This window comes from Magnolia sinica, chromosome 5, assembly GCF_029962835.1.
Source record: "Magnolia sinica isolate HGM2019 chromosome 5, MsV1, whole genome shotgun sequence".
In the NCBI taxonomy this organism is placed as follows: domain Eukaryota; kingdom Viridiplantae; phylum Streptophyta; class Magnoliopsida; order Magnoliales; family Magnoliaceae; genus Magnolia; species Magnolia sinica.
In genome coordinates, this window is record NC_080577.1 from 101117122 (window position 1) to 101144939 (window position 27818).

General features: G+C 41.6%; 1 protein-coding gene across 5 annotated transcripts in view; it reads right to left on the reverse strand.

Moving 5' to 3' along the window:
* LOC131246445 (importin beta-like SAD2) overlaps positions 1 to 27818 on the reverse strand; it is a 57219-nt gene that overhangs the window by 2343 nt on the left and 27058 nt on the right. For 3 of the 5 annotated variants that reach the window (XM_058246586.1, XM_058246587.1, XM_058246588.1), the window contains 9 exons: positions 23292 to 23451; positions 23163 to 23204; positions 22954 to 23072; positions 22656 to 22854; positions 20112 to 20243; positions 18623 to 18726; positions 18234 to 18413; positions 13030 to 13169; positions 12810 to 12949 (listed from right to left, as the gene is read on the reverse strand). In XM_058246586.1, coding sequence (XP_058102569.1) covers positions 12810 to 12949; positions 13030 to 13169; positions 18234 to 18413; positions 18623 to 18726; positions 20112 to 20243; positions 22656 to 22854; positions 22954 to 23072; positions 23163 to 23204; positions 23292 to 23451 — 1216 coding nt within the window. The remainder of the gene's footprint in view (positions 1 to 12809; positions 12950 to 13029; positions 13170 to 18233; positions 18414 to 18622; positions 18727 to 20111; positions 20244 to 22655; positions 22855 to 22953; positions 23073 to 23162; positions 23205 to 23291; positions 23452 to 27818) is intronic. The other 2 variants (XM_058246590.1, XM_058246589.1) reach the window with 2 other exon arrangements.

The window sequence follows — 27818 nt, forward strand, 5'->3', positions numbered from 1 at the left end:
TAGGGTTTGGGGACCTAGCACATACAAGACACCTTTTCTTCAAAACTCTCTTCTCCTCCTCCACTCTCTCTCTCCTCATCTCCTCTCTTTCCTATTCACTCCTAAGATCATCCAACATCAACTTGGTATCGGAGCAACCTTTCAAGTTGATCGGAGTTATAGGAACTTGTTGATGTCAATAATCGTAAGGTTGACGTCAGCATTATACAATCCGTACAGATTGTTTTCGATCGAGAAGAACATGGTTTGAAGCGTCTCAATTTTAGAAGAATTATGGTGATTTTTGTAGAATTTTTGGAGCTCATCTGAGGTATGTTTGAGCCACTTTTCTCATCCAACGAAAAAACTCCCAATCTTCATTTTTCTGCAATTCTGCTCAAATCGAGGGAGATTTCTTGGAATTTTCTCCACATGATGGGTTGGTTTTACCCTATTTGATAGTCTGAGGCATTGCTTTTCATCGAGGGGGAGATTTTAGTGAGTCGTGAGACCAAAGGTGATCCGATTGGGTTGTTTTTTGGGACCTAGGGGTTCTGGACATAAACCAGAACTTTCAGCACATGTTTAGGTGGGTGTTTTTGGTGTGTGAGATGTTTTCACACTTGATTCAAGTCTATTTCTAGTTCTTGGCATAGTTTTTCAGTTCTAAGACTATTTTTGGACCCCGGGCCCTCATTTAAAACTCAAATTTGTGTGAAACTGTGACTCTTATATATTGTGTGCCTCCTTTGAGTTGTTTGTTGTGTGAGTTTCTTCTTCGTGAACCCTTACGGAGGACAAAACCTCCTCTGGATCCGGTGTGGGATCTTCATAATCAAATCCCTTGTTGATTATTATAATCAAGTTGAACCGTAACAATTATCTACAATTAGCTCAATCCATGAAGTTGTTTTTAGGGGGTAGAGAGAGACTTTCCTATATATTGGACGAACCTCCAGATCCAACAGATTGAAAATCAAGAACTGGACCAAAGAGAATTACCAAGTCATGGCTTGGTTACTTAATAATATGGACTCCACTGTGAGCAATTCTGTCATGTTCCTAACCTCGGCAAATATATATATATATAGTGAGTAATTCTGTCATGTTCCTAACCTCGGCAAATATATATATATATATATAAACCTCCATGACATGTATTCAGAGGCCTAGAATATATCCAAAAATTTTAAGTTGATCTCTAACATTGGCAAGTTTCAACAAGATTCGAGATCACTGAAGGATTATATTTCGGCCCTTTAAGGTATGTGGGATGAACTAGATCTCTATCAGCCCCTTTCCTCCTACTATATAAGGGATTATGATCATGCATGGAAGTAACGTGAAGACACTCAAAGCATGCAATTCCTCTCTGGCCTTAAACGGTATTCGGGAACAAATTATAGTTATGGATTCCCTTCCTTCTCTGACTGCCATCTATGCTATGTGCCAGATGGTCACTACCTCACCCACCCCTATGTTCGCCCCTCCTAATCGATCTGCATTTGCAATTAGAGACCATCCCTCTTTCGGCCATAAATTTAGAGCTCCAACATGGGGTACATAGGGATGTGGTCGTGAAAGTGAGCGTGGCGGTCGTGGTAATCATGGTGGCGGTAGATGAGGACATGATTGTAATGGACCTTGCACCTGCACACATTGTGGGGGCATGAATTACACAATCGATCGATGCTAGGACCACATTGGACGTCCTTCATGCATTGGTGCATCCTTGGCTTGTAGTGTTTCAGGTGTTTTTGAGAAATTTCCACAAATGAATGCTCCAAAAAGCCTTCTTCAAGTAACTCTATTCTCTTGTCTCATGAGGCCTGTGAGGCCTTAATAAGACATGTTCTTGATGCTCCTGATACTTCCAAAGCGGCTACAACCCAGTCAAGTACTGCCATTTATGTGTCTTCCCCTTTTTCTTGGGTCATTGACTCTGGAACCACATCGCACATGACTGGTAAGCCCCATTTGTTTAGCTCTTATCTTCCTTCAAATTAGTCTCATTTTGTCACTGTTGCAGATGGAAACCAAACTCCAATATTTGGAACTAGTTCCATTCATCTCTCTCTCACCATGCAGCTATCATCCATCCTACATGTTCCCAGTTTTTCTCTTAATCTCTTATCTAGCTCTCTTATAAAGTCTTTAAATTGTTCATTAACTTTCTTTCATTCCACTATGTTTCAAGACACCAGACAAGGTAAATGATTGGCGGGGGCCATGAACATAGATGAGTCTATTTCCTTGATGATGCATCTGCAATGGCATCCATTGCTCTGTCTTTAGATCAAGAATCTATGTCCAGATGGCATTGTTGCCTAAGACATCCATCATTGTCTAGGTTAAAACTTTTGATTCTGTCAATATCTATAACTAAACGCCAATGCTATGAGACTTGCGAGTTCTCTAAACATCGCTAGGCCGTATTTCTTCCCAGTTTATCTGAGAGGAAATCTAGACCATTTGAACTTGTTCATTTTGATGTTTGGGGACATGCACCTGATATCTTTCTTTTTGGGTATAAATATTTTGTTACCTTCATTGATGATTGCTTTCAAATGACCTAGGTTTATCTTCTCTAATCTAAACATGAGGTGTTTAATATATTCAAAAAAAAATTTACAAGTTACAATAAAGTAATCACTCCATGTCAATGCCCCTACTAAAATTCTACATTCTAACAATGAGGTTGAGTATATGTTGAATGCCTTTTTGTCCTTTTTGCAGGATCATGGTGTATTATCCAGTACTTCATCCCCATGAACCCTCAACAAAATAGTGTGGCTAAGCGAAAGAACCATCATTTTCTTGAAGTAACATGTGCCCTTTTACTTGGTATGAATCTTCTTACACACTTTTGGGATGATGTTTTGTTTACTTCTACCTTTCTTATTGATCGCATACCATCCCAAATATTGTCACATAAATCGTCATTTGAATTTTGCATTCGCAAGATAAACCTTTTCCCTTACCCCCGAAAGTCTTTGAGTGTGTGTGCTTTGTTCAAGTCCTTAATGGTAGCAATGACAATACTCTGAATCTCAAAATGGGTATAAATGTTATAACCCTCTAACCTGCAAGAGATATGTCTCAACGGATGTGACCTTCTTTGAAGAGATTCCTTATTTTTCTAATGAAGGGTGATCGCTCCATGAGTCTCTTATTCGTCAAGGGCAGCTTAACTCTATACCCTTCCTATCTCTTGTCTTGATGATACTCCTGCATCACCTCTCCTTCAAGCCCATTCTAGTGTATCATCAACGGACTAAATCCTCCACTGCTCAGCCACCTATCATTCCATCTGCTTCGGCTGGTAGCTCAAGTACTATCTCTCACCCGCTTTCTCATGATGATCTTCCCATTGCCTTGCGAAAATCTTTTCGCTCCTGTACAAAATGTCCCATTAACAGTTTTGTTTCCTATCAACGTCTTTCAGCCACCTTTCGTTCTTTTACAGCTTCCATATCCTTGTCAATTGTCCCTCATACCTTGAAGAAAGCCATGAGCAGCGCTAACTGGATCCAGGCTATGTTGGAAGAAATGCAAGCACTTGAGAAGAACAATACCTGGGAGTTGGTTCATCCACTTGAGGGTAAGCAGATTGTTGGTTGCCAATGGATTTATACCAGTATCGTCCATATGATTCAATAAACCCTTACAAGGCATGGTTGGTCGCCAAGGGTTATACTCAAACCTATGGCATGGATTGTTTTGAGACATTCTCTCTTGTGGCCAAACTCAACTCTGTTGAGTGGTGATTTCCTTGGCTATAAATTTGTCCTAGCCTCTCTTCCAACCGGATGTGAAGAATGCTTTCTTACATGGTGACCTCGCCAAGGAAACTTATATGCATCAGCCCCCGGGTTTTTCCCTATCAAATGTTTCGCTTGTATGTCGACTAAAGAAGTCCATCCATGGCCTCAAACAATCTACACGTGCCTTATTTGATAAATTTCATCATGTTCTCCTCGAGTTTGGGTTCTATCGAAGCAACACGGATCACTCTCTTTTCATTTGTCAACGGCCCACAGGGATTATGGTGCTTATCGTCTATGTTGATGACATTGTGTTATCCAACAGTGATATTGACGACATGGTGGCTAAAGTCCTTTATCAAGACTCAGTTTAAGATCAAAGGCCTTGGGACTCTCCGATATTTCTTAGGAATTGAAATTGCTCGATGAAAGTCAGGAGTTGTGCTCTCTCAAAGGAAATACGTGCTTGATCTTTTCTCCGACACCAAGATGCTAGGATGCAAGTTTGCTGCTACACCAATGGACACTACCCAGAAAATCACCCTTGGTAATGATGAACTCCTCTCAGATCCTAGGATGTAATTTTGGTTGGTTGGTTGGTTGACGTATCTATTTAACTATTACTTGGTCGAACCCGTTGTCGGCATCATTAGTCAATCCATGCATGCTCCTCGTACAGCACATCTGACCGCAGTGTATCATATCCTTTAGTATCTCAAATCTGCTCCGAGTAAGGGTTCATTGTTTCAACCGTATGGTCATCCCCGTCTTTTTGGTTACTCCGATGTTGATTATGCTAGCAGTTTGCATAATAGACAGTCTACATCAAGGTATTGTACATTTCTTGGTGGAAATTTTATCACCTAGAAGAGCAAGAAGTAGTTCATTGTGGCACAGTCTTCTATTGAAGCCGAGTATAGAGCAATGGCCCATGCAACATGTGAACTAATTTGGCTTCACACCTTCTACAAGAACTTCGTTATTCTCCATCAGCTCCCATTCCATGGCATTGTGACAATCAAGTTGCCATTCACATCACCAGCAATCCGATGTTTCATGAGTGCACGAAGCACATTGAGATTGATTGTTATTTTATTCGGGAGAGAGACACTAACAAGGAAATTGTAACCCCTTTTGTTCGCTCTGGCGAGCAGTTAGCCAATGTTCTCACTAAATCTCTTGGTCGAGATGCTCTTCATCGTATCACTAGCAAGTTGGGCACGATCAACATCTACGATCCAACTTGAGGGGGAGTATAAAGAGTTCGTAGGGTATTTTGTATGTAATTTGTATGTATGGTTTTTTGGGGGTGTGCATTGCGCAATGCTCCATTCTTCTGAGTATGTATTTGTTTTTTTTTTTTTTGAAAGGTAACTTTGATTAAAAAAGAGCACAAAAGAGGGAACGAAAACAAGAAAGGAAAAAAAACTTTGATTAAAAAAGAGCGCAAAAGAGGGAACAAAAACAAGAAAGGAAAAAAAAAAAAAAACTACAGATCTGTTGAGGGGGCAGATCGCATTACATGCCCAAAAAAAGAAGATTATAGTCCTTAAGGGACTCGACATGCACAACCCATTCTACAATAAGACTTTTAGCTCTCGAGGAAACATGGCCTGCTGAATTGGCGGTATCCCAGAAGCACCTGCCATTCCTTTCCTCCCAAACAGACCACCAGATTGCCAAAAGGGCCATTTTCCACAACCTGGACCGCTGCTTACCAAGCTTTGCCCCATGCCACGCGTAAAAAAGCGAGGCAACTGAATCAGGGAAGCACCAGATGATGCCAACCGGGCGCAGAAATCGTCCCCGATGGAGGAATGGACAATGGAGCAGCAGGTGGTCCACTGATTCTTCCGACCTCATACAAGACAGACAAATGTTCACTAAACACATCCCTTTCCTCCTAAGATTATTGATGGTCAAGATCCTTTTCTTCGTGACCAACCAACCGAAGGCGATGATCTTGGGCGAGACCGGGTACTTCCAAATTTGCTTGCAGTGGGAGATATTGGATGAAGGAGGTCGGTCCAGCTGGCTATAAAATGATCTCACTGAAAATCTGCTAGATTTGGAGTTCGTCCAGATCAGATTGTCTTCCATCTAGGGATCAGGGGAGGCCTTTTGGATGCAATCTAGGAGGTTCACGAATTCCTGGATCTCCCAGTCTTAAAGATTTCTTCTACATTCTACTGACCAAACGATTTTCCCCGCTACAACTAAATAAGAATCAGCAACTGAGACAGCCGAATTTGGAGCAAGGGAGAAGATATTCGAAAAATTTTCTTTTAACGAGACATTATCCACCCATCTGTCAGTCCAGAATCAAATGTTGTTTCCCTTACCCAGCTGAAACTCGACACCTTTAAGAACTTCCTCTTGCATGGCAGCTATACCTTTCCAAAGGGCCGAGGCCCTGTACCGAGATGTAGCTTTGCACCACCAGCCACCTTCAAATCGGCCATATTTGTTTTTGATAATTTTATTCCACAGACTATTATCTTTCGTGCCCAATCTCCAGATCCATTTCCCTAGCAAAGCGCGATTCATGAGCTTCAAGTTTTTTATTCCTACCCCTCCCTGTTGATAGTGTTTACATACAGCTTTCCAATCAACCAAGTGGAATTTTTTCTTCTCTCCCTTATTATGCCAGAGAAAATCCCACCTCTTGCTGTCGATAACCTTCAGAACTGCTGGAGGACATTTAAATAGGGACATTAAACAAATGGGGAGATTTGAAAGGGCCACCTTGATTAAAGTTAGGCGACCCCCTAGCGATAAGAACCTACATTTCCATTTAGCGAGAAAATGATCGAATCTCAAGATGACTTTATCCCAAGAAGACTTTGGAGGGATGCCCAAACACAGCGGGAGGCCGACGAAAGTGGATGGCAGGGAAGTAGGCGAACAACCTAGAAGGACTACCCATCTTCTAGTCTCCTCTTCCTCCATGTTGACCCCTATAAGCTTGGATTTAGCGAGGTTAACCGTCAGCCCAGATACTGCTTCAAAACACCTGATGATGGTCCGAAGATTGCTAACCCTTTCTTGCGTAGCCTCGCTAAAAATTAGAGTATCGTCAGCGAATTGGACATGCGAGTTGGGATCAGCCATACCTTTTATGCTTATGCCCCTAAGAATACCCGCTTCCTGCCCTATTTGAAGCATCCTTGACAACGCTTCAGCTACTATCAGGAAAAGAAAAGGAGAGGGGGTCTCCTTGACGGAGGCCCCTTGAACTTCTGAAAAATCCAAAGGGGGAGCTATTTAGCAAAACTGAGAATCGGGCAGATCTAATGCATTCCCCAATCCAGCTGCACCACCTGGTCCCGAATCCCATTATGAGAAGCATGTAGTGAAGGAACTCCCAGTCTACGTGATCGGCTTTCTCGATGTCCAATTTGCAGCAAATGGACTTCATATCTGATTTGAGGATGGAGTCGATGCATTCATTTGCAATCAGAGCACAGTCAGTGATCTGTCTACCGGGGATGAACGCGCACTGATTGCTAGAAATGATGCTACCGATGATTTTGACAGACGAGAGGATAGCACTTTGGCCAGGATTTTGTATGGGCCCCCAAGTAAGCTGATCGACCTGAATTCTTTGAAGGACGATGCCCCTGCCTTTTTGGGAATGAGGGAGATGAAAGTAGCACCCAAACCAGTAGAGAGTCTGCCTCTATCGTAAAATTCCTAGAAGAAATCCAAGACATCCAGATGAATCATATCCCAGAAAAGTTGGAAGAATAAGATAGGGAATCCGTCCGGGCCTGGAGCTCTGTCTCCCCTGAGCGAAAAGAGCGCTCGCTTAATTTCTTCAAGGGTGAACGGGGCTTCCAGGGAGGCTGCCTCAGCTGCTAAGATTGAATGTAGAGCTAAGTTGTCCAATCCAGGCCTTCTAAAATGAGCTAAGTTTAGAAGAGAATTGAAATGAGCAACAGCAACGTCAGCAATGACCTCTTTGTCTTCAACACGAACATCGACAATCACCATACTGGTTATCTTATTTGAACAGGCTTGCATGCTGGCCATGTTGTGGAAGAACTTAGTATTTTTATCGCCCTCCTTTATCCACTTAACTCGGGATTTTTACTTATAGGAAATTTCATTTTCCGAAACCCTCTCTAACAGGGATTGGATCAGTTGGATTCTTTGGGCCAGCGTAGCCATAGAAGTGTCACCCCTCTCAATCTCCCCATCTATCTTTTGCAATTTGATCATAATGTTGCCCGTCTCCAGTTGCCTTGATTGAAGAACCTGACTTTTCCACTGCTTGAGTTTCTCTTTCAACAGTCTGAGTTTGATACATAATCTGTAACCAGCAAAACTGTGGACCGTGAAGCTTCTCGACCATTCCGATATCAGGGTACGAAAGCCTGTGATTTTAACCTAGGAAGCATCAAAACGAAACAGTTTAGGACCCCAATTGATCTCTTCAACAGACAGGAGGATCGGGTAATGGTTAGAGGTGGTTCGCGACAAGGCGGATTGAGAAACAGATGGAAAGGCGTTCACCCATTCTGGAGAAAGAAGTAATCTGTCAAGTCTGGACATGGTCAGAGAAGCTATACCATTGGACCAAGTGAAACGAGAGCACAGAAGGGGGAGATCAATGAGTTCTTGATCATCGATCCACTCTGAAAAGGTTCTCATAGCAGGGGAGACTTTGTTGCCCTGAGATTTTTCCTCTGCAGTTCTGATCATGTTGAAGTCTCCAGCAAAGTAAGTGGGACCAAAGAAGCGAGATCTGATCTCAATTAACTCTTCCCAGAATTCCTTTCTGCTATTGTCTGCAGTGGGGCCGTAAACAGAAGAGATGAGATATTGCAAGTCTAAAGAGGTGTCTTTCAGGATAACTGAAACCGAGAACAGACCGGTCGAGCAGGAGATTAGGTCCCATCTGACACTATTCTAGGCCACTAGAATTCCTCCCACGCTGCCGGAAGCATCTAACACCTCCCATTTGACGTCTTTAGACTTCCAAATAGTTCCCATCAGAGATTCGCTGAATTGACCGACTTTGGTCTCCTAGATACAGATGACATCCAGACGACTACGCGAACAAGAGTGTTTAATGAGCCTCCGTTTCTGCTTAGAACTCACTCCCCTCACATTCCAGGAGATAATCTTCATGTGGAAACTATGCTGCCCCCCCCCCCCCCCCCCCTACCCTGAAATTTTCTGATGTCGATGGATTTAGCACTGCGCTTGGTGGGTGTTCTCAGCGTAGGGAGGGGTCTGCCGCGGGCTTCCATGCATTGGAAGAGGGCGATGAAGTCTTTTTCTGAATTGTAGCTATCAAGCGCTTCCTGAACAAAGTGTCTTCCCTGTCTCTTTCACCTTCCTGCAACTGAACTGAAGGAGAGCCAGCCCGCACCTGTAGAGGTTCTGCATCAATGATTTCTTTTGCCGAACGAGGGATTGGATGAATAGGGGGTGGAAGGGGTAGAAGGATTCTCCAAGTCCATGACCCATTATCAAGGGCCATAACTTCATTCCCCAAACAGGGTAGGGAAATGGGATCGGTAAGGGGGTGGGAGGAGATATCTGTGGGGAGTTGGTCTTCTGGGTTGGCTGTATGGGTGAAAGGTCGAGGGGAGAGATGGGTTTGGGTTGGGAGAGGAGTGGGATGAGGCTCGACTTGGGAAATTGGTTTGGGAATGGATGGGTTGCGGTATTCCGAGCCTCCATCCCTTAGGCTTGGACCGCACGAAGCTGATATTAAATGGGAGAGGCTGGCACGTGTCTCGACCGAGCCACCAGCAGCAAAGCTGAGGTTGCCACATGGTATCCGCGATTGACGGATTCGAGGGTATTCTGCATCACCCGAACTCGAGTAAAGAGCTTGATGACGTGTCATCGTCTCCTCCGTCCACGAAGACGTCTCGAAATTGTTACAGCCTCGAGAAGTATGGCGCTGCAGACATCTCTCCCCGAGGCAGAGAGAGAGAGAGAGAGGGAATGGCAGGCGAGGGGACACGCGTCGCCCACCGAGGCATAGAAAGGGAGAGCTTTGCAATCGAGGGGACGCGTATCGCGATCTCCAGCTGAGAAGAACCGCCCGAATAATGACTAGCAGCATGTGGAGGGGTACGTGTCGCTCGCAGGGGGAACTGATCATCGGTCGCGGTTGGATGCTCGCCACGTGTCAATCACTGCTGGAGATCAATGTCGCCTGCTACTGGATGGTCGCCACGCATTGCTCTCCAAGAAGGATCTGTATCGTCCTTTGAAAGATGATCGCCACGTGTCAATCGCAAATGAGGATCTACAACGCCCGCTGCAGGATGGTCGACACACGTCCCGCAATGATGGCGATCTGAACCGTCCACTTGATAAGGCAGTGCTGGGGTATGGTGGGAATTGTTCTGTGCTCCGTGGGAGCATTGAGCGTTTGATCCTTCTTCACCAGCCGATCTCTGAAATTCCTCATGGGCGGATTCCTTCGTTCGCCAGAGGTTCCCCCATCTGGGATACAGCTCACCGTTAGCCTCTAGCTGAACGGGCAGCATTATCTCGCGATCTTCCACCAAGACTCGGATTTGAGTAGGCAGAGGATCCCCTTTGCTTCTTCAGATACGAGCTCTAATCACGGCCATCTCTTCGCCAATCTTAGTTTTTGGGTCCAGCTCGAGAAGATGTCCCAGGAGTGACGTAGCTTCGATGAAAAATTCGTCAAACCAGAGCTCCAAAGGAATCCCCCAGATGAGGATCCAGACATTTTCTTTGCCAAATATCGAAAACTCTTCCCATTTCTGGATCTTAGATACCGGACCGTCTGTGTGGAGGATGCCTGCGATCAGGAAGATGTCCAGGTTCAGACCAGGAGTAGCATTGATCCGCAGCTCATTGTATCTGATGCGTCTAATCGAGTATTTTCCAGCTTGGATGCCGCAACAGTTGGCTATCCACCTACGCACCTGAGAGATAGAGGCGCCTTCCTTCGTAGTTATAACGAGCGTTTTCTGAAGATTATGCTTAGACCTCTCGAGACGATCTTGAGAGATTCAAATATTGGTCGGGGAGCACTTTTCTACCTCAACGTTTTGGCTTTGCTATGATAGGATCTTGTCTGTGTCTGTCAGTCTTCAAAGTTTGGGGCTGTAAGGACGATGATGCTCGAGAGGAGTTGAGAAGGACCTCTCTGTAAGAAAGGTCCGCTTTCGTACGATGGACATCTGAAGATCGACTCTTAAAGAGCACCTAATCTGTTGCAGTGGAAGGGGGAGATTTTCCTGGAGTAGGGCCAAAACGCGCCCGTTGGACCAACATCTTCCTTCCCCCGAAACTTTCACCGTGGAGCACCTCCACTGCCCTTGCTAGCTCCTCTTCGCTGCTCATCCTTACCAGAGCGAAACCCCTATAGCAGCCAGTGGTTGTCTCTTGGCATCACCACATCTATCACAGCACCCGCCCGTCCAAAGAATCTGGAGAGGTTGATTGGGACCCAACCCTCTAGATATCCTTTCACATACAATGTAGGGAAGGAGACGTATTTCCCTCTTCGATTTTCCTTCTGTCTCTGGCCATTTCCTTTCATGCAGGGTACTTGCCTCCATTCGCCTTCCTCCTCCTTACTGATTTCAACTGATTTTCCTTTCCTCGAATCGCCTTCTTCCTCATCCTGTCCGGTTACTACTGATTTCCCTTTCCGCTTTTCGCCTTCTTGCATTTTCAAAAACCCCGAGGGTGTTGGGTTCTTACCCTGCCTCAATCCGTCATGAGGGTTTTGTCGAGGTTTGGAATGGATTTGGGGACCATTTGATCCACTAATTGTTGAAATGGCACTAAAACACCTACTCCAAAGACACTTTATGTATTTGTGCTATAACATTATAATAAAAGAGTGTTAGGGTTGGGGACATAATACATACCAGACACTTTTTCTTCATGACTCTCTCTCTCTGTATTTGTGCTATAACATTATAATAAAATGTATTTGTGCTATAACATTATAATAAAAGAGTGTTAGGGTTGGGGACATAATACATACAAGACACTCTCTCTCTCTCTCTCTCTCTCTCTCTCTCTCTCTCTCTCTCTCTCCTATTCAGTCCTAAGATCATTCAACATCAACTCGAACTACTAAATGCCAATTGTGCAAAATGGCCATTCAATGAAATGGCCATGGACTATGTGGAGCTAAATTCCATTTTGAACTACCTTGATGGAAAAAGTTCATTCAACCCACGGTTGATTGCGCTTCCCACGTTTTCCAAACTAGAGGCCTTCCAAACCAATGAGTGCAATGAATATTGAGCAAAATTCCCACTCAGGTACTTTCCCACTAGATGGACTCTCCTGCCGTCAGGCCTTTTGAAACTTAATTTCGATGGCTATTCCAGAGATAACCCCAGAATGTGTGGCAGAGGTGGCTATTGTCAAGATGATAAGGGAAGAGTGGTTTTTTGCTTTTCATCATTTGTATGGAGTCTCATCCGATACCGTAGCAGAGGTACATGCTTTGCACGATGACCCTAAGATTTGCTATTACTTGGGGCTCAACGAGCTAGAGGTGGAAAGCGACTCTCGGGTGATTGTGAATGGGATTCTTCTCGGGATCTCCTGGGCTGTGGTTCATGAGGAGGTGGTGGAAGGAAATCTCTAGGTTGCTTGAAGCTTTGAATTCCAAAGCTGACCATATTTATAAGGAAGTAATGAGGTGGCGGACTGGTTAGCCAAAAAAGGTTGTGCAGGGGTGCCTAGAGTAATCTTTTGATCATTTAGCAAGCTCCCGAGGGAAGTGAAAGGAAAAGTAAGGGTGGATAGATCGGGGATTGGGAATTTTAGAGTGTGATGGTTTTCTTCCTTGTAATTCGGTGTAGTGACTGCATAATTTAGAGCCATCAGATGTATGAAAGTTGGTTCATTCGGTCTTGTATAGCTTTTTGAGCAGGTATGGTTCTTTCCCTGCCCTCTTAGATGTACATTGTACAAGCTCTTTTTCCCATCCATTCATTTCAGGTGGCTCCCACCTTTTCAACAATAAATAAATAAAGTGATTTCCAAATGCAGCCTAAATCAGCAAAAGGAGAAGAAAACAAACAAAAGAAAAGCTGCTACCACCTGCAACTTGATCCTTGTAAGCAACAAGCAGTTCAAGTATTGCTCTAAACACGCGTTCCATGGCTTCAGTCGGTAACTGGTCTGCCGGAAGTGTAAGAAGTGAAGTCAATCCCAAGCAGCAGACTTTTTTATCATGTTCCCTGCAACCATTGAAGGAACTTAGAGCCATGGTAAAAACCTTCCACGATATGAGAAAACTATATCAAAAGCATAGAACCACCTTCTAAAATTCACATGGATGCCACTCTCTTTCACTTGTTGCAACATCTGAAACCAGAGATTAAAAACTTCTGTTGCAACCCCAAGCTTTTGCAATACTCTAAATGTCAAAGATGCATTATAGTAAAGCGCATCAGCAATCTGCAAAATAAAAATACATTTTGTTCTTTATGCAAAGAAAAGGAATGAAATATATTTTCTTGATAGACGCTCCAAAGGCTATTTACATCCATTTTAAGTTCACAAAGAAATGGCAACTAACGAACATCAAGCCTTGCCTTCTTCATCAACCACGATATCACATCTATTATCATGCACATGAAGATTGCCAAAGTATATTAAGCAAGATTACCAGGATCCCAGTTCAGTCCAGTACATGATACAGGAAGCAGTATGTGGTACATTACTTCCTCAAATAAGCAGTTCAGAAGGAGTAGGATCATGTTGGTCACTCTGGTACATATACAGTAGGAGATGGCAACCATATCAGGTTTTGGGAAGAACCACAGTGCAGAAGCAGGCTGCTTAGTCAAATGTATGCTAGTGTATATAGCATCTACAATCAAGGGGCAACCATCTCACAATGCTTCAATTGAGTGGGAGACATGGCAGTTTTTCCTTCTTTGCTTTCATCGAAACCTCAGGTATGAGGAAGTCGAGAACTTTTAGTCTGGATGATGGCACTCAAAATCTCTTTGCATCCACTCAAAGAATTGACAGGTAGTTCTTGGAATACAATCCCTCAGGGAACTTTATGCTCAAGTCTTTTTGCCAAGTGCTCAAGAGAAGTGGTGAGGATGGTCAGGTAGCCTGTTTAATAACACTATGGTCCACCCTGGCCACCCAAGAGTGGTGGGTCGTTGCAATCAATAACATTCTAACCATTGAAAAATATCTGCCGAAGAAAGATACTGGTTACAAACGGTTGCATCATGTGCCTCAGCAATGCAGAATCGGTGAATCACATATTCATCCATTATTACTTAGCTTCTGCAATACGGAGGTGCATCTCGGCTCTCTTTTGCTTGAGTTAGCCTATGCCTATCAAGATTGACGGGAATGTCCAAGCTTGGAACTACAGGGCTTGGGGCAAAATGAAGACCAATAGCACATATTCTTGCAGTGCTATGGTCATTGTGGAAGGAATTTAACAACATGACTTTTAATAGTGAGTCCAAACCATATGAAGTGATATCCAAGGTATCCCGTATTGGTATTGGTTGGCGTAACGATGCCCTCCGATACCGATACGGATACGGGGGTGTAACGGCGATACGAGGGTGTAACGGCCCGTAACGGTGCAAAAAAAAATTTTTGCCAAAAAAATATGAAAAAATATGGATTAAATCCGAAATATTCTAAGCATTCCAAATATGCATTCATTTATAAATTGGAACATGTTTATGGTAGTGTAACGGTCCACTCTTCGGTGAGAAGTTGTATCGGACTGCCTGATGAATTTATAAACCAGATAACCTGAATTTGACTACAAAATTCATATATTTAATATTCTACATATCTAATTTATATACTCAACAATTTGATATCATTTCTCCCAATAGTTTTTTTAAAAAATGAAATTAAATTTAGGTAGATGTCGTTGCCAATTTGGGGCTACTTGGAGGACCAATACATGCCCCAAATCAACCTCAAATTCATGTAATTTATTGGCATTATCCCACTTATGAATTGGTGGACATTTATTGGATAGTGAATCATGAAAAAAATCAAAAGGCCCTATTTTAAAAAATAAGCATCCACAAATTAACAATTAAAACTATTCAAACAATTTGATTTTGGCATTGTGAGTTAGTAATTATAGTCCATAATTTAATTGGTAAATTGAAGTTAATACATGTCTCGTGTACAATTTTTTAAGGGCCCGTGAAGTGTAGCACACGAGTGTCAAAGTTCTTTGGGCCCCACCCGTGATGAATGTGTTATATCCACACCGTCCATCCATTTTGACAAATAATTTTAGGGCATGAGCCCAAAAATGAGGCAGATCCAAAGCTCAAGTGGACCGCACCATAAGAAACAATAATAATTAAACGTCCACCATTAAGAAAATTTTGGGGGCTACAAAAGTTTTAGATCAAGCTGACATGTGTGTTTTCCCTTCATCCACGTCAATGTGACCCAATTAACAAGTTAGATGGAAAATAAATATTACAGTGGACCCTAAGAATTTTTTTACGGTGAGCATTCTATAACCACTGTTTCCCATGCTGTGGTCCACCTGAGATTTGGATCTTACTAATTTTTTGGATCATGACCTAAAATGATGTGGCAAAATGGATGGACGGCATGGATAAAATACATACATCATGGTGGGGCCCATGTGGCATGTGTGCCTTTTATTAACCCGTCCGATAAAAGCGTGTTGCATACGCAGTCCATTCATTTGACGTCAGCAAGTCCTGTGGGTCTGATCATGAGGTATGTGTTATATCTAAATCATCCATTCATTTGACGAGCTCATCTTAAGGCTTGACACGAAAAATAATACAGATCTAATTATCAAGTGGACCACACTGCAAAAAGCAGTGGGGGATTGAACGTCTACCATTGAAACCCTTTTTGGGGTCACAGAAGTTTTGGATCAATATGGAAAAAAATTTCCCTCTTCATTTAGGTATTTTTGACCTTATGAATAGATTGGATGTAAAATAAACGTTATGGTGGGCCCTACAAATTGTTTAACGGTGAAAATCATTATCTCCGCAACTATTTTTGGTGTGGTCCAGATGATCTTTGGATATGATTCATTTTTTGGTTAATGTTCTAAAATGAACTCTAAAAATAGATGAACGGTGTAGATATAATAAATACATCACAGTGGGGCCCATGTAACTTTGATTTCCTTTAAACTGTTCGTACAACTCGGAGCTCGAGGAGCGTCAATGCTCGTCTTCGCACGACATGTACCTACAGCAGCGATATAGCTGGTGTGTGGTACACCAGCCAATCCGCTTCCATTCTTTTCCCGACCGAGACCGAGAGAGAGGGAGAGAGAAATGAGAGGGAAAAAGAAAAAATGAGTGAGAAAGAAAGGGAAATGGAGAGAGAAGAAGAAAAGGAGAGGGAAAGAAAGAGAAAACGAGAGAGAAGGGGAAAATAAGAGCTGCAGCCGCAGCCCGAGAAGAAGAAGGAGAAAACGAGAGGGGGGGCCGCGACCGCGGCCGCAGCCCGAGAAGAAGAAGAAGAAGAAGGAGAAAACGAGAGGGGGGGCCGCAACCGCAGCCGCAGCAGGGCCGCAGTCGTAGCCCTAGAAGAGGAAGAAGAAGAAGAAGAAGAAGAAGGAAAGAAAAAAAAAAATTCTTTTTTTTTCCTTATTTCCTTTAGGCCCGTAACAGTCATTACGGGGCCGTTATAGCCGTAACAGTCACAAAATGTTGGGGGGGGGGGGGGGTGCCCGTTTCGACCCCGTATCGCGTAACGGACCCCATCGTTACCGTTACGTATCGGCCGTTGCGGCGGATACATAACCGATATGGGACACCCTGGTGATATCTCAAAAGACTAAGGACAGCGTTATATCTTAGGCTCTGGGGATTTCACATTTTAAGGGTTGTAAAAAAGACGATTTTACGGGTTCCTAGAGGGGGGTCTCCAAATCTTGTTTGAAGACAGGGATTATATCTAAGCACCCCTCCCTTTTGTTATTTGTTGTTGTCTTCGCATGCCGTAATAAAAGTTTAGCCAACCTTTTAAAAAAAATCGAACTCAAAACCGCCCTCTGCTCAAACTGCGATATCTTCAATAATCACATCTTTTAGTGCCACTTGTAGCCTTCAAAAAGCCAATTCATAAAGATCTTGCAAAACATAAACAACAAACTGTCACATGACCCCAACCAAGGCTCTAGACAGAAATAGTACAAATAACCGGTAATATGGTGTGAATTTGTAGTAAAATCAAAACGTAAGTTCAGCATGAACATCTTATTAGGCAGAAAACATGCCCACATGTGCATCACGATTCAATTCAATCTTTTCATTTTTGGTTATACGTTCCCATTAGTTTCTAAATATGGTAAAATAGTTGGAAGTCCAGCCAACAATATCCAAGTCCAAGGTATCCAGAAAATGAATTGCTTAAACACTACAATTGCCTATCCAATTTCTTACATATTTCTATCAAAACCAAGAGAAGCAACCCCTGCTAAAGGTACACAGTTCTGAATTTTTCTTTACTAAACAAATACAAAATGGAAGAAAAAGAACTCGATGTTTTTAAACTTCTATAGCAGTATTAAATATGCAACCCTCCAACCTACCAATTTGCCCATAGACAGGTAAAGCCAGAATTGTTTGAAAAGGAACTGCTTGAGAAACAGAGAAACAAAAACATGAATGCCTTAAGGGCTCGATTGGGAGCTTCTAAATGGAAGTAAATGGGAAATGGATTTGGAGGTAAATGAATAAAGAGTAAATGGCATACAAAGTTGTGTTTGGATGGGAGAAAATGAAATGCATTTGAAACCAAAATATTTTGTTTGGATGGGAGTATATGGGAGGATTTGGAATGCACTTGAATTTTTCAAAATATTCACAGGAATATATGTGATATCCCAAATCAGCTTGAATATCCCAACTTAGTGAACATATGTGATATTTAATAGAAGGATCGTAATAAGCACATTGAAATATATACATTGCAATCCCAACTTTGCTCGTTTTTGCGAGCTTTTTTAATAAAATTTTGTCATCTCTCGAAAAAAAATAAGCCCATTGAAATATATACTTTAGCCAAAAATGAGGAAATTTCGAGTCTCGGGTAGGCCGCAAACTTGCCAACATTTTTTAACCATCCATTTAGATAGCCATCCTTTGAACAGTTAGGATCATTTTATTTTATTTTTTGTGTGTGATTTTAGTGATATAGCCAATATTTTCTTTGTTTTGGAGTATCATTAATGTGACACATCACACATGTATGGTGGACGTGCATAGCGGCACCTTTGTTTACACATGCAACTCTCCAAGGGAGCTCAAATAGGCATTTCATCCCATTTAATTCCAAACCCTCTCTCGTGGAGAAGATTTCATTTACATACACATTTACTCTCATTTCATTTACATGCATTTACTTCCATCCAAAGACACTTCAAATACCATTTACTCCCAATTCCACCCATTTATCTCCATTTACTTCCATCCAAACGGCCTTTAAAGGCAACGTAGAATGGCAGAGGCAACTCACCACTAGTACAAGGAGGCATTTTAAGTATGGTCTCTCTGTCCGCTGCAACCGATCAACTGTGATTCTAAGATATGGCTCAACCCATTGATCCACCTGACCTTTGCAATTTTGAAACACAACTTCAATAAGCTTAGGAGCAGGCTCAATATCATGGTCCTCCATATTTTTATCCGCCATAATCTGCATATCAGAAGAACCACACATATTCTATATCAACATAAACAACCCATAGTAGTCAAAATGACAACTAACTCTCATGTTCCTTTTCAAATAATAGTGAGATAAAACACTGTAATGGTCCCATACCCTTTTCTAGCCTTACCTTAAAGTTATGACCACAGAAATTGACAAGAATTTTAATGACAAATACCAAATTTTCGATTACTCACAGATGACAGCATATGCCAAAGGCTTTGCTGGTAGTCCGGATCTTTGCATGTGAGGAAATGTGTAGTACTCCTGGATATGTAATTGTACAGTGGTACCAGAATATCTACAAGAAAGTATGTTAGTAAAACTTGCAAGCACGCTGAAGGAAGCTTATACAAAGAGTATTTGGAATATGTTTCTACAGAAGATTGCAACAAGGATGCCTTTATATACCACACATGTATCTAGAACATGAATCCTATGAGACAAAAGGAAAAGTATAACAAACAATTTTCAGCACTCAATTGAAAAGGAAAGAGAAACAGCTATACATAGGCATCCACCAGGTCCAGAGAAGTACTTTTCTGAAGTGAATAAGCTCCAACTATATCATCACAAATGTGAATGAAAACAGATTTACATACCAAACCAAACATTCATCATCAAGTGAACCTAATTTATTAGGAAGAAAGAAGGTAAACATGTAATCTCAATCTCCTAGACAGAGGTGGGCCTCAACTACCAGGTACAAGGATTAAAAATCTCAATCAAAGGACACCAAATGGTGCAATTTTAATGTGAAGAATGGAACATAATTAGTCTGTTGAACTTCCAGGAATGGCGTTCTTGATTTGTAGAGAATGCCACCCCCTACACTTTTAAGTCATGTTGTTCAATGATGCTGGCGCACACAGCTGTGAGGGATGAAATTCCCATCTCCTCAGACATCTCATGAAGGGTCTGGCAACTCATTGTATGACTTTACCCATTCAAATGGAACAGATTTGAGACCCGGCGAATGGCAGATTTTGAAATTTACAATGAAGAACCAAGGAACCAGTCAAGTAGAACGATATACTTAGTAAACATAATGTAACCTATTTAAAATTTGGTTTAAAATATTAACATTGAGATTTGAAAATGGCATCAGCTGCAAATGAACAAAAAAGTGGATCAATTTCAAGTGATCATGGCAGAATCAAGATTGCCGTAGTTGGTGGCAGGAGCAATAAGATTCTAGAGCGAGGGTTCCAGTCCAACAGTAGAGACTTAGGTAGAAGATTCCTCCATCAAAAATCAAACATTTAAGGCAAAATGCTGGGAATCCTTGACAGGTGCTCAGCTTACATCTTTGCTTATTAACCTAAATTGAATAATCAATTACCTTTAAAAACTATAGTGTGAGAAAACACCAGAAGAACCATGCTTAAAAACATCGAGATTTTCCGCACATTCTTCACATGGCTCTTCTGAAACATTTTCCACTGCCATTTTGCAGTATACAGTCAGTAACAGGTATTTTTCGACTTGAAACGCTGAGAAGAAGCATGCAGACCAAGGTACCATAGGACGAATAGGAAAAGATAGTTGAAAACGCCACAGCATTATGCTAAGTGAATCTTTTCAAGCTTCAGAAAGAAAATGCTGCTAGTATCTCTATAAAGATTATGAATAATGAGACGATTAACTTAAAAAATTAGATCAAAGCATGTACAAATGCACACATACTTTCAAAGAAATCTATAGCCCATTCTGCCAATGCTTCCATCATCAAGGGCCAAAGATTCCACATCTCCAAAGAAATTGTCGGAGAAGAAAATGTCATATATGAAACAATGTCCAAAACTTCCTCAAAAATCTCTGCAAAAGACAAGGGGCCAGTTTTAAACCATCTGACACAATCTTAATAAACATCGAAAGAAATGCAAGAATCTCTCAAAATGTGAAATGAAGCGCATTCTAAGGATTAGAACATAGTTGCATGAATCGTAACCACAGCAGCAACAGATTCAGGTACAGGCATGGGGGAGTGTCTATTTCAAAATGTTTTGAAGTATAACAGTTAGCAAACAGGAGCAGTGGAATCCGAATTGTGATTCTTAGTGAGATCAGCCCCTAGTTTGAAGGATTGTGCAGCTAAGGATCAAACAAACCAATATCATAATATAAGAACGGAAATGAATAACAAACACCAAATATGAGCTAAAAATTCATCAAAACAAATACGACAAGCATAGAGACTATATTGTTCAACTATACATACATAAATAATGCATGTGGGAGTTTTGCACTCTCATTGTTGGTCCCAATCCCGGGATAGAGGAGGGTTGTGTCAGGTTGGCACCAGGCATCAAACATTGGCTACAACTTCTATGACGAATCTTGACAATCTGGCATTTCAAGGAATGGCAGAATAGGGTTCATGTAGCAAGCCCCAATTAGTGGATGCACAGTTATATAACAATTAAACAACATGCGACTTTGTTTTGTGGTGAAGCAATCTATGCGACAATTCTCTGATATAGAATTACTGAATTAGAAGCTTTTTTTTCTAAGATTGGGATGTACTTGATATGATTGAAGGACAATATATTGATGCACAATACCGCATTTATGGTATGTATCCAGATTGGTAAGATCTAAGGATTAAAATTTTTGAACCTGGATTTTTTCGAAATTAAGCTTTTTCCGAAATCCTTGAACTCTATATAGGTCTTCTCACATTTGGAGATCTATAACGGCGTTAAGAAGGAAATTTTGGGAAGGGGTCTCTTTTGTGTTAGATGATGGTGCAAGAGTTGAGTTTTGGAAGGATATTTGGCATAGAGAAGAACCCTTGCATATAGCTTTCCCTAGTCTGGCAAGTATCACGAGGTTGGAAGATCTTAAAGTTGCAGATTGCCTCTCCATTTCAGGGTCGCCGGTTTGTTGGATGCCCCCTTGTAGAAGGTCCCTCACAGATAGCGAGTTTGAGGAGATTCAATCCCTTTTGATCCGGCTTCAGCTTGTTATACCCCCCCAGGTGGTGATGACTCCCTGGTATGGTCCTTCCGCAGTTCGGGAAGATTTGCCGTCTCATCCCTTTACAAGCATCTATGTGTGGATACCTCCTACATTGGGGGGGCATGCTTATCAATTTTGGTATTATGGAGCTCCACCCAGGTGGTTGCATTTGCATGGCTGGTTGGAAGGAAAAAGGTACTGACCATTGAAAATCTTTAGAGGCGGGGTATGCCTATCCCTAACATGTGTTGTATATGTGAGTGAGATGCAGAAACTGTTGATCATCTTTTTATTTCTTGCCCTTTCAGTACCCACGTATGGGACCCCTTTTTGTCCATTTTTGAAATGGCATGGATCATGCCTCAGTCAGCCCTGGAACTTCTTTGGGCCTGGAATGGAGTGGGGTTAGCAAGAAGATTAGGCCGATCTGGAACTTGATTCTTCCAGCTATTCGGTGGACCATTTGGGGTGAGCGGAATAGACGGTGGTTTAGGGATTCGTCAGGGACTTTCAACGCCGTTCTGCGGTACATTAAAGTCTCTGTTTTGGAGTGGTTACCCCAGCTGAATGTTGATACTGATCTTGTAAAAACAGTTCTTGGGATGTAATTCCTTTGCCTTCTTCTTCTTTTCTTTTTTTTTCTCGCATCGCGTTCGCAAGTGGGCCTTCTATAAAATTTTCTATTAATCCTCAAAAAATTTAAATTTTAAAATTTAAAATTTAAAAAAAAATAAAATGACAAGTCTTCACGATAGCAGGCATCCTAAACAGATACAGTACAAATCAGTGAGGTACTTCCAAGCATCCCAAGCTCAATAGCCCCAACCAACTAGCATACAGGACTAAAGCCATACTAATAATCGCGACTACATAGACAATTTGATAAAATAGCAAGTAATTTTTGAACTGATAAAAAATAGCAGATGAATTTTAAATAGATAGGCATTAGCAAGTAACAATGCTCTTAAATTAAAACCACGATAAAACTTGAAGAAAAGAAAAGAAGAACAAGGAAGCTGCCCCATTCCACTAGAACCAACTATTGGATGCTAATCCTAGTGTAAATGCACAGACTATGAACACAAGTCTGCAGCTATCACAAGGTAAGTAAGGATTGCTCTTGGTTCGGCAAAATAAACATTAAAACATTAACAACCAAGTCAAGTTTTGGTAAATGATGTGAACAACGAAACAATTCAAGAAGTAAAAGAGCGTAGACAATTCGAGAACTACATAAACGGAAATAAGATCTCAGAGTAGCATATATACCTTGTCCATCTGTAGTTAACATCCTTCTCATTATAGGCAATAAAATGGGCTCGATTTGTATAAAAAGATGGGGAATCCGGCTCACAGATTCAAGAATTGTGCTTATGGCACGCAAACAACCAACAGCAGCCAGAGCACCAGGATCTTCTGACTCATCATCAGCTTCAGAGGTATCCATAAACTTCCAAAATGCAAAAGCCTAAAAGCAGAAAAGGGACAGATCAACTAAGAACAGAACTAGTAAAATAAATATTGAGTAACCAGTTACATTTAGCCTACAATTACAGAAGTGAATTACCAAATTCTGACACAACCCAAGAGCATAAGGTGCCATCTCTTCACCAAACTTGTCTACAATAGACTCAAGAGTGAAAACAAGGTCCTCATTCTCAACCTCATTCATGAGTTTAAAGAACTCTGCAACACATCGCAAAAATATGTATAAAACAAATTCGCATCAAAGACAAGTACTGGTGCTGGAAAAGAAAAAAAGTTGTAATAACGTACCATCCAGCAATTGAGGAAGAATAGGACGAATTTCATCTAAATCTGCAAGAAGGAATAGGATTCTTTGTACATCAAAGGATTCACAAAAAGGGTAATGACAAGGTAAGCACATAGTACATAAAAACAAACCTTTACAAGCTTCAACAAACGAGCGTAAGGCAAAGACCGAATCGACACGTACTGGAAGCTCTGAATCTTGTAACCCAGAAACAACACTGTGTAACGCTTTGCGAAAGTTGTTTTGGTCTGAAAAGTTGATGTCAGCATACTGGCCCGCAACCCATGCCGCCTATTATCCCATAAGAAGATGCATCAATTTTGTGAAGGAACAAACTAGCATTACAAATGGACAAAAATTATAGACCATAGATAAATATATAAAGAAGAAAAGGGAACATCTCCCACTGAGGCAAGGAGGATCAGCAAGGCAGGAGCTCGTGAGGTAGAAGGGGATCTAGAGAATTGGAAGGAGAGCGGGGTTCGAGACTTGAGAGACAGAAGGCAGTCTTGGATCGAATCAGTAGTGTGTGGTAAGCGTGAAGAATATGGAATCCCGGGAGTGGATTCGGTGGAAGGTCACAGGAAAGATGAATATCAGGGAGGGGATTGAGAAAAAGGGAGACCGCTCATGGAGCTGCCTACAACCAGTGTTTTAAATATCGACAATATTGGCCGATATATCCCACGATATATCTTGTATCCCACCTATGCGATACGAAATGCATAGGTAGTGTCAATATATACCACCTATTCGATCTGGTGAGCATTTTCGATTTTTTATCCTTTTTCTTTTTGCTGTAAATCACGTTAAATTAATATCAAATGGTTACAAATCCATGATTCTTCATGTTTTCCATTAAAAATCATGGATTTGGAGCTTCGATTTCGAGATTTAGGGGAGATGAGGCAAGTTGCGGAAAATTGGGAAAAATCAAATTTTCTCAATTTTTTGCAAATCAGTTGCAATCTTTGTATCCAAACACAAAATCAAACATGTAACATGATCTAGTGATTTTTCTTTTGCTTTTGAATGTATTGCTTGTGCTTCCATACATGTCTTCTTACGTTTATAAATTATATGAATAGACTTTAAATATACTTGCATTAGTTCAGTTGGACAGTGCATGTATTAGGACCCCATACAAAGGAAACCCCTATTATGTGCACTTTTTTTATGTAATGTTTTGATTTCTAAGTGTGTATTGATGTCTTTTTCAACAATCGTTGAAGTTTCCTTGAAAAATTCAACCAATTTCCTAATGTTCCCATGTTTTCAACAACAACGATACATTATGCAATACAACCGATATACCCCATGCGATAACTGATATGTATCTGTATCCCAAGGGTGTGATACATTATGCGATAACGATATTTAAAACATTGCCTACAACCTTCATGGAAAATTTGCCGAAAATGGTCAAAAGATAAATCTTCAGCATGTTTCTGAGATGGCTGGGAGTGTAAAGGAGGTGATTATCCCTAGGGCTAGGAACTCGGCAATCATCAAGGGCTTTGCTTTTGTGAAGATGGAGAGTCTAGAGTTGTTATCTAATGTTGTGAGTCATTTAAATGGCAAAATGTTCTCTAAAAGGAGATTATTAAATATGGTCCAAATGTAATCAACTCCATGAGGAAATCAAACGGTAAAGTCTCAAGAGGGAGATCAAATGAGGTAAGTCATGCTCATGGTACAGCTCCAACTTTAGACGCTTCGAACCCCAGGGTTCAGAAGGGTCAACCATCAAGGTCCTATAGAGATGTCATAAGGGGAAGGAGTTTAAGCAGACCTCGTTTCCCTCTAAGGAAGATCAGAATGGGTAGTCTGCCCTAACGACTGGTGTATGGGAGTGGAAAGAAAAGTTGAAATATGGGTTGAGGCATGCGTCTACCCTGAGGTTATAAAAACTTTATTGGAGAGCTCTAGAATGGGGACTAGAAGCCACACTTACTAAGGACCCGTCAACGGTGGAGGTGCACAAATGGCTTAAAGACAAATGTAGTATATTGGAAGATGTCATTATCAAGAACCTAGAAAACTACACTTTGTGGTTATCCCTCTAGCAAGGAGAGCATTTCAACAGGATATTTGTGGCGGTTGTTTTTAGGGATGCTCAAATAGCCTTGACACCGAGATGAGAGGATTGGTCTATCTTCGGCATCAGGTGTGGGTGCAGGTTTTGGATCTTCCACTTAAACTCTGGATACTAAACCTATTTGTAGGCCATAGTGGTCAGTGTAGGTTCGATGGTTGAGATAGATCAAAACACGAAGGAATCAAGGGAACTGTAGAAAGCAAGGATTAAGATTAGAAAGAAAAGGAGAGAAGATATTAGTGGTGTGCATATAGAGGCTAGTGGCTCTAACATCGCGGTGTGACTCATTATGGAATCCCAATTAGGTGATTCAAATGCAGAAGGTAATAGAGTGGAGGATCACGGCAATTCTTTATATAGAAATCCAACGTGGGAGGGTCACAAGGAAGCCCCAGAGCAAGAAGAAAGAGTTGCACCTCCAGAGGTTTAATGGGAAGGGTAGAATTTTGGGATAGGTAGCAGAGAGAGACTGGAGGGGAAGGAGACATGTCATCATAATCAGGAATTTACAGGTTTTCAAAATTTTGAAATTAATACTTCCAGGATGGTAGCACTCACGTGTGAAGATAAGGAGCGCTTGAGGAAGTCTCGAGTGAAGAGGCAGCCTGCGTGGCAGCCATGTATAAAGCCGAGGCCCATGCGAGGGTGGAACTCACATGTGAAGATGTGGCTCGTGTGAAATGTTATCTTCTAAGTTAAACCTTTAAGGGCATATGGGCATGTCTTCGAGTGATATCCTACGCATACAAGTGAGCCCATTGCAAAGGAGGCTGGAGGAGGGATTTCATAGAGTTTTAAGTCCACTAAAAAGACTTTTTGGACACGTTTGTTAGGTTTCTATAAGGGGCTTGGCAAAACCCATACCCATTCCCGGAAGCAAATGTTTGGGCTCTCCCTAAAACATATTAGACCATAAACCAATATGGTGGTTTTTAGTTCTGGAACCCAAAAACTTTTCACTTTGAGAGTACATGGCTTGATCATATTGATTTCTTAAAGAAGACAAGATATTTTGGACGATCCTATGGCAAACGATAATGCTTGCTTTTTATTCAGTTCGAAGCTTAAAGCTTTGAAAGTCAAACCCAAAGCTTGGAATTTAGAAGCTTACGGGAATGTGTATAGATCTAAACAAGCATTGCTTAATGAGATTTCAAAACTATTTTCTCGTGTGCAAGGTTTCGTGGTTGGCCCCGGGGCAGCAGATACAGTTGTTTGGAGGCATGACCGGAGCATTCCCGGTGAAATCTTTCGATGGTATCCTCTCCTCCCAAAGATCAAGCTTCTCCTAGTGGTACAGGTCTGATGGCGGCTGTTGCCTGGCTAGTGGGCAGGACTCACATCCTCACAATTGACAACCTTAAGAAGAGATGCCTTGTTCTCCTGAACATTTGTCACCTCTGTCTCACTAATACAAAATCAGCGGACCACCTTCTTCTCCACTGCTCCTCATCCGCCATGTGGAACAGAATCCTGCTACAGACGGAAGTTTCCTAGGTTGTGTCATATTCTATCAATGGCATCTTAAGTCTTGAGACATTGGGAGCGGAGGGAAGCTCGGAAAGAAAAGATGAAAACTTGTTTTACTTGCTGCCCTTTGGGTCGTCTGGTTAGAGAGAAATAACCGTTGTTTTGATGATAAGAAAGGATTTATCTTGGGGGTTCATTGTATAGTCTTTCAATTCATTGAGTGGGCTCCTTGATTTCCTATGGGCTGGGCTTCTTTTTTTTCTGTTTTCTTTTTTTTTTGGGCTCTTGCCACATGGGCTGGGCTTTGAGCTTTAGAGCTCCAGTGTTTTCTTTCTCTGATTGTGGTTTTTGTTGTTTGCTTTGCCTCTTTTCTTCTTTTGGCTTTTGCCTCATGATATTCCTCATCTTTCAAAAAGAGAAGAAGATGATGATGATGAGAATGGTGGTCTATCTTAGGCAAAGGAGGTTAACAGGAATCTCTCCTCTTTCAAATATAGAGGGGAAGAAATGTATTGGAAACAAAGATGTAGGGAAAAGTGGTTGGAATAGGGCAACAAGAACACAACGTATTTTCATAAGGTGGCTAATCAGGGAGGAACAATAACATCAAACCAAGAAGGGAGGATGATATCATTCAAAGCACTCGGAAGGCGTTTTCATGGTGTCAATTATTTTCGTTCTGCTTTTTCAGAAGAGTTTCATTTGCATCCTCAACTTAATAGGCTCAGTTTCTCTCAATTTCAACCAATCAAGCAGCATCAATTGAAAAACCATTCGACGTGAAGGAAGGTAGAGATGTTGTGTTTGATTTGTTTGCGGACAAAGCCCCAAACCCTGACAAATTTACTCTAATTTTCTATCAAAGATGTTGGGAAGTAGAAGATGATCTGTTGGCCGTCATGGCAATTCTATCAGAACCATTGGTCGGAAAAACCAATCAGAGAGACTTTTATTGCTCTTATTTTGAAGAAAGCTTGTGAGGAGAGTCCATCCGATTGCCATCCTATTAGCTTAATAGGAAGCGTTTATAATATTATTTATCGGGTGCTAACAGCAAGATTAAAGTCACTTATCGAGGTGGTTATATTTG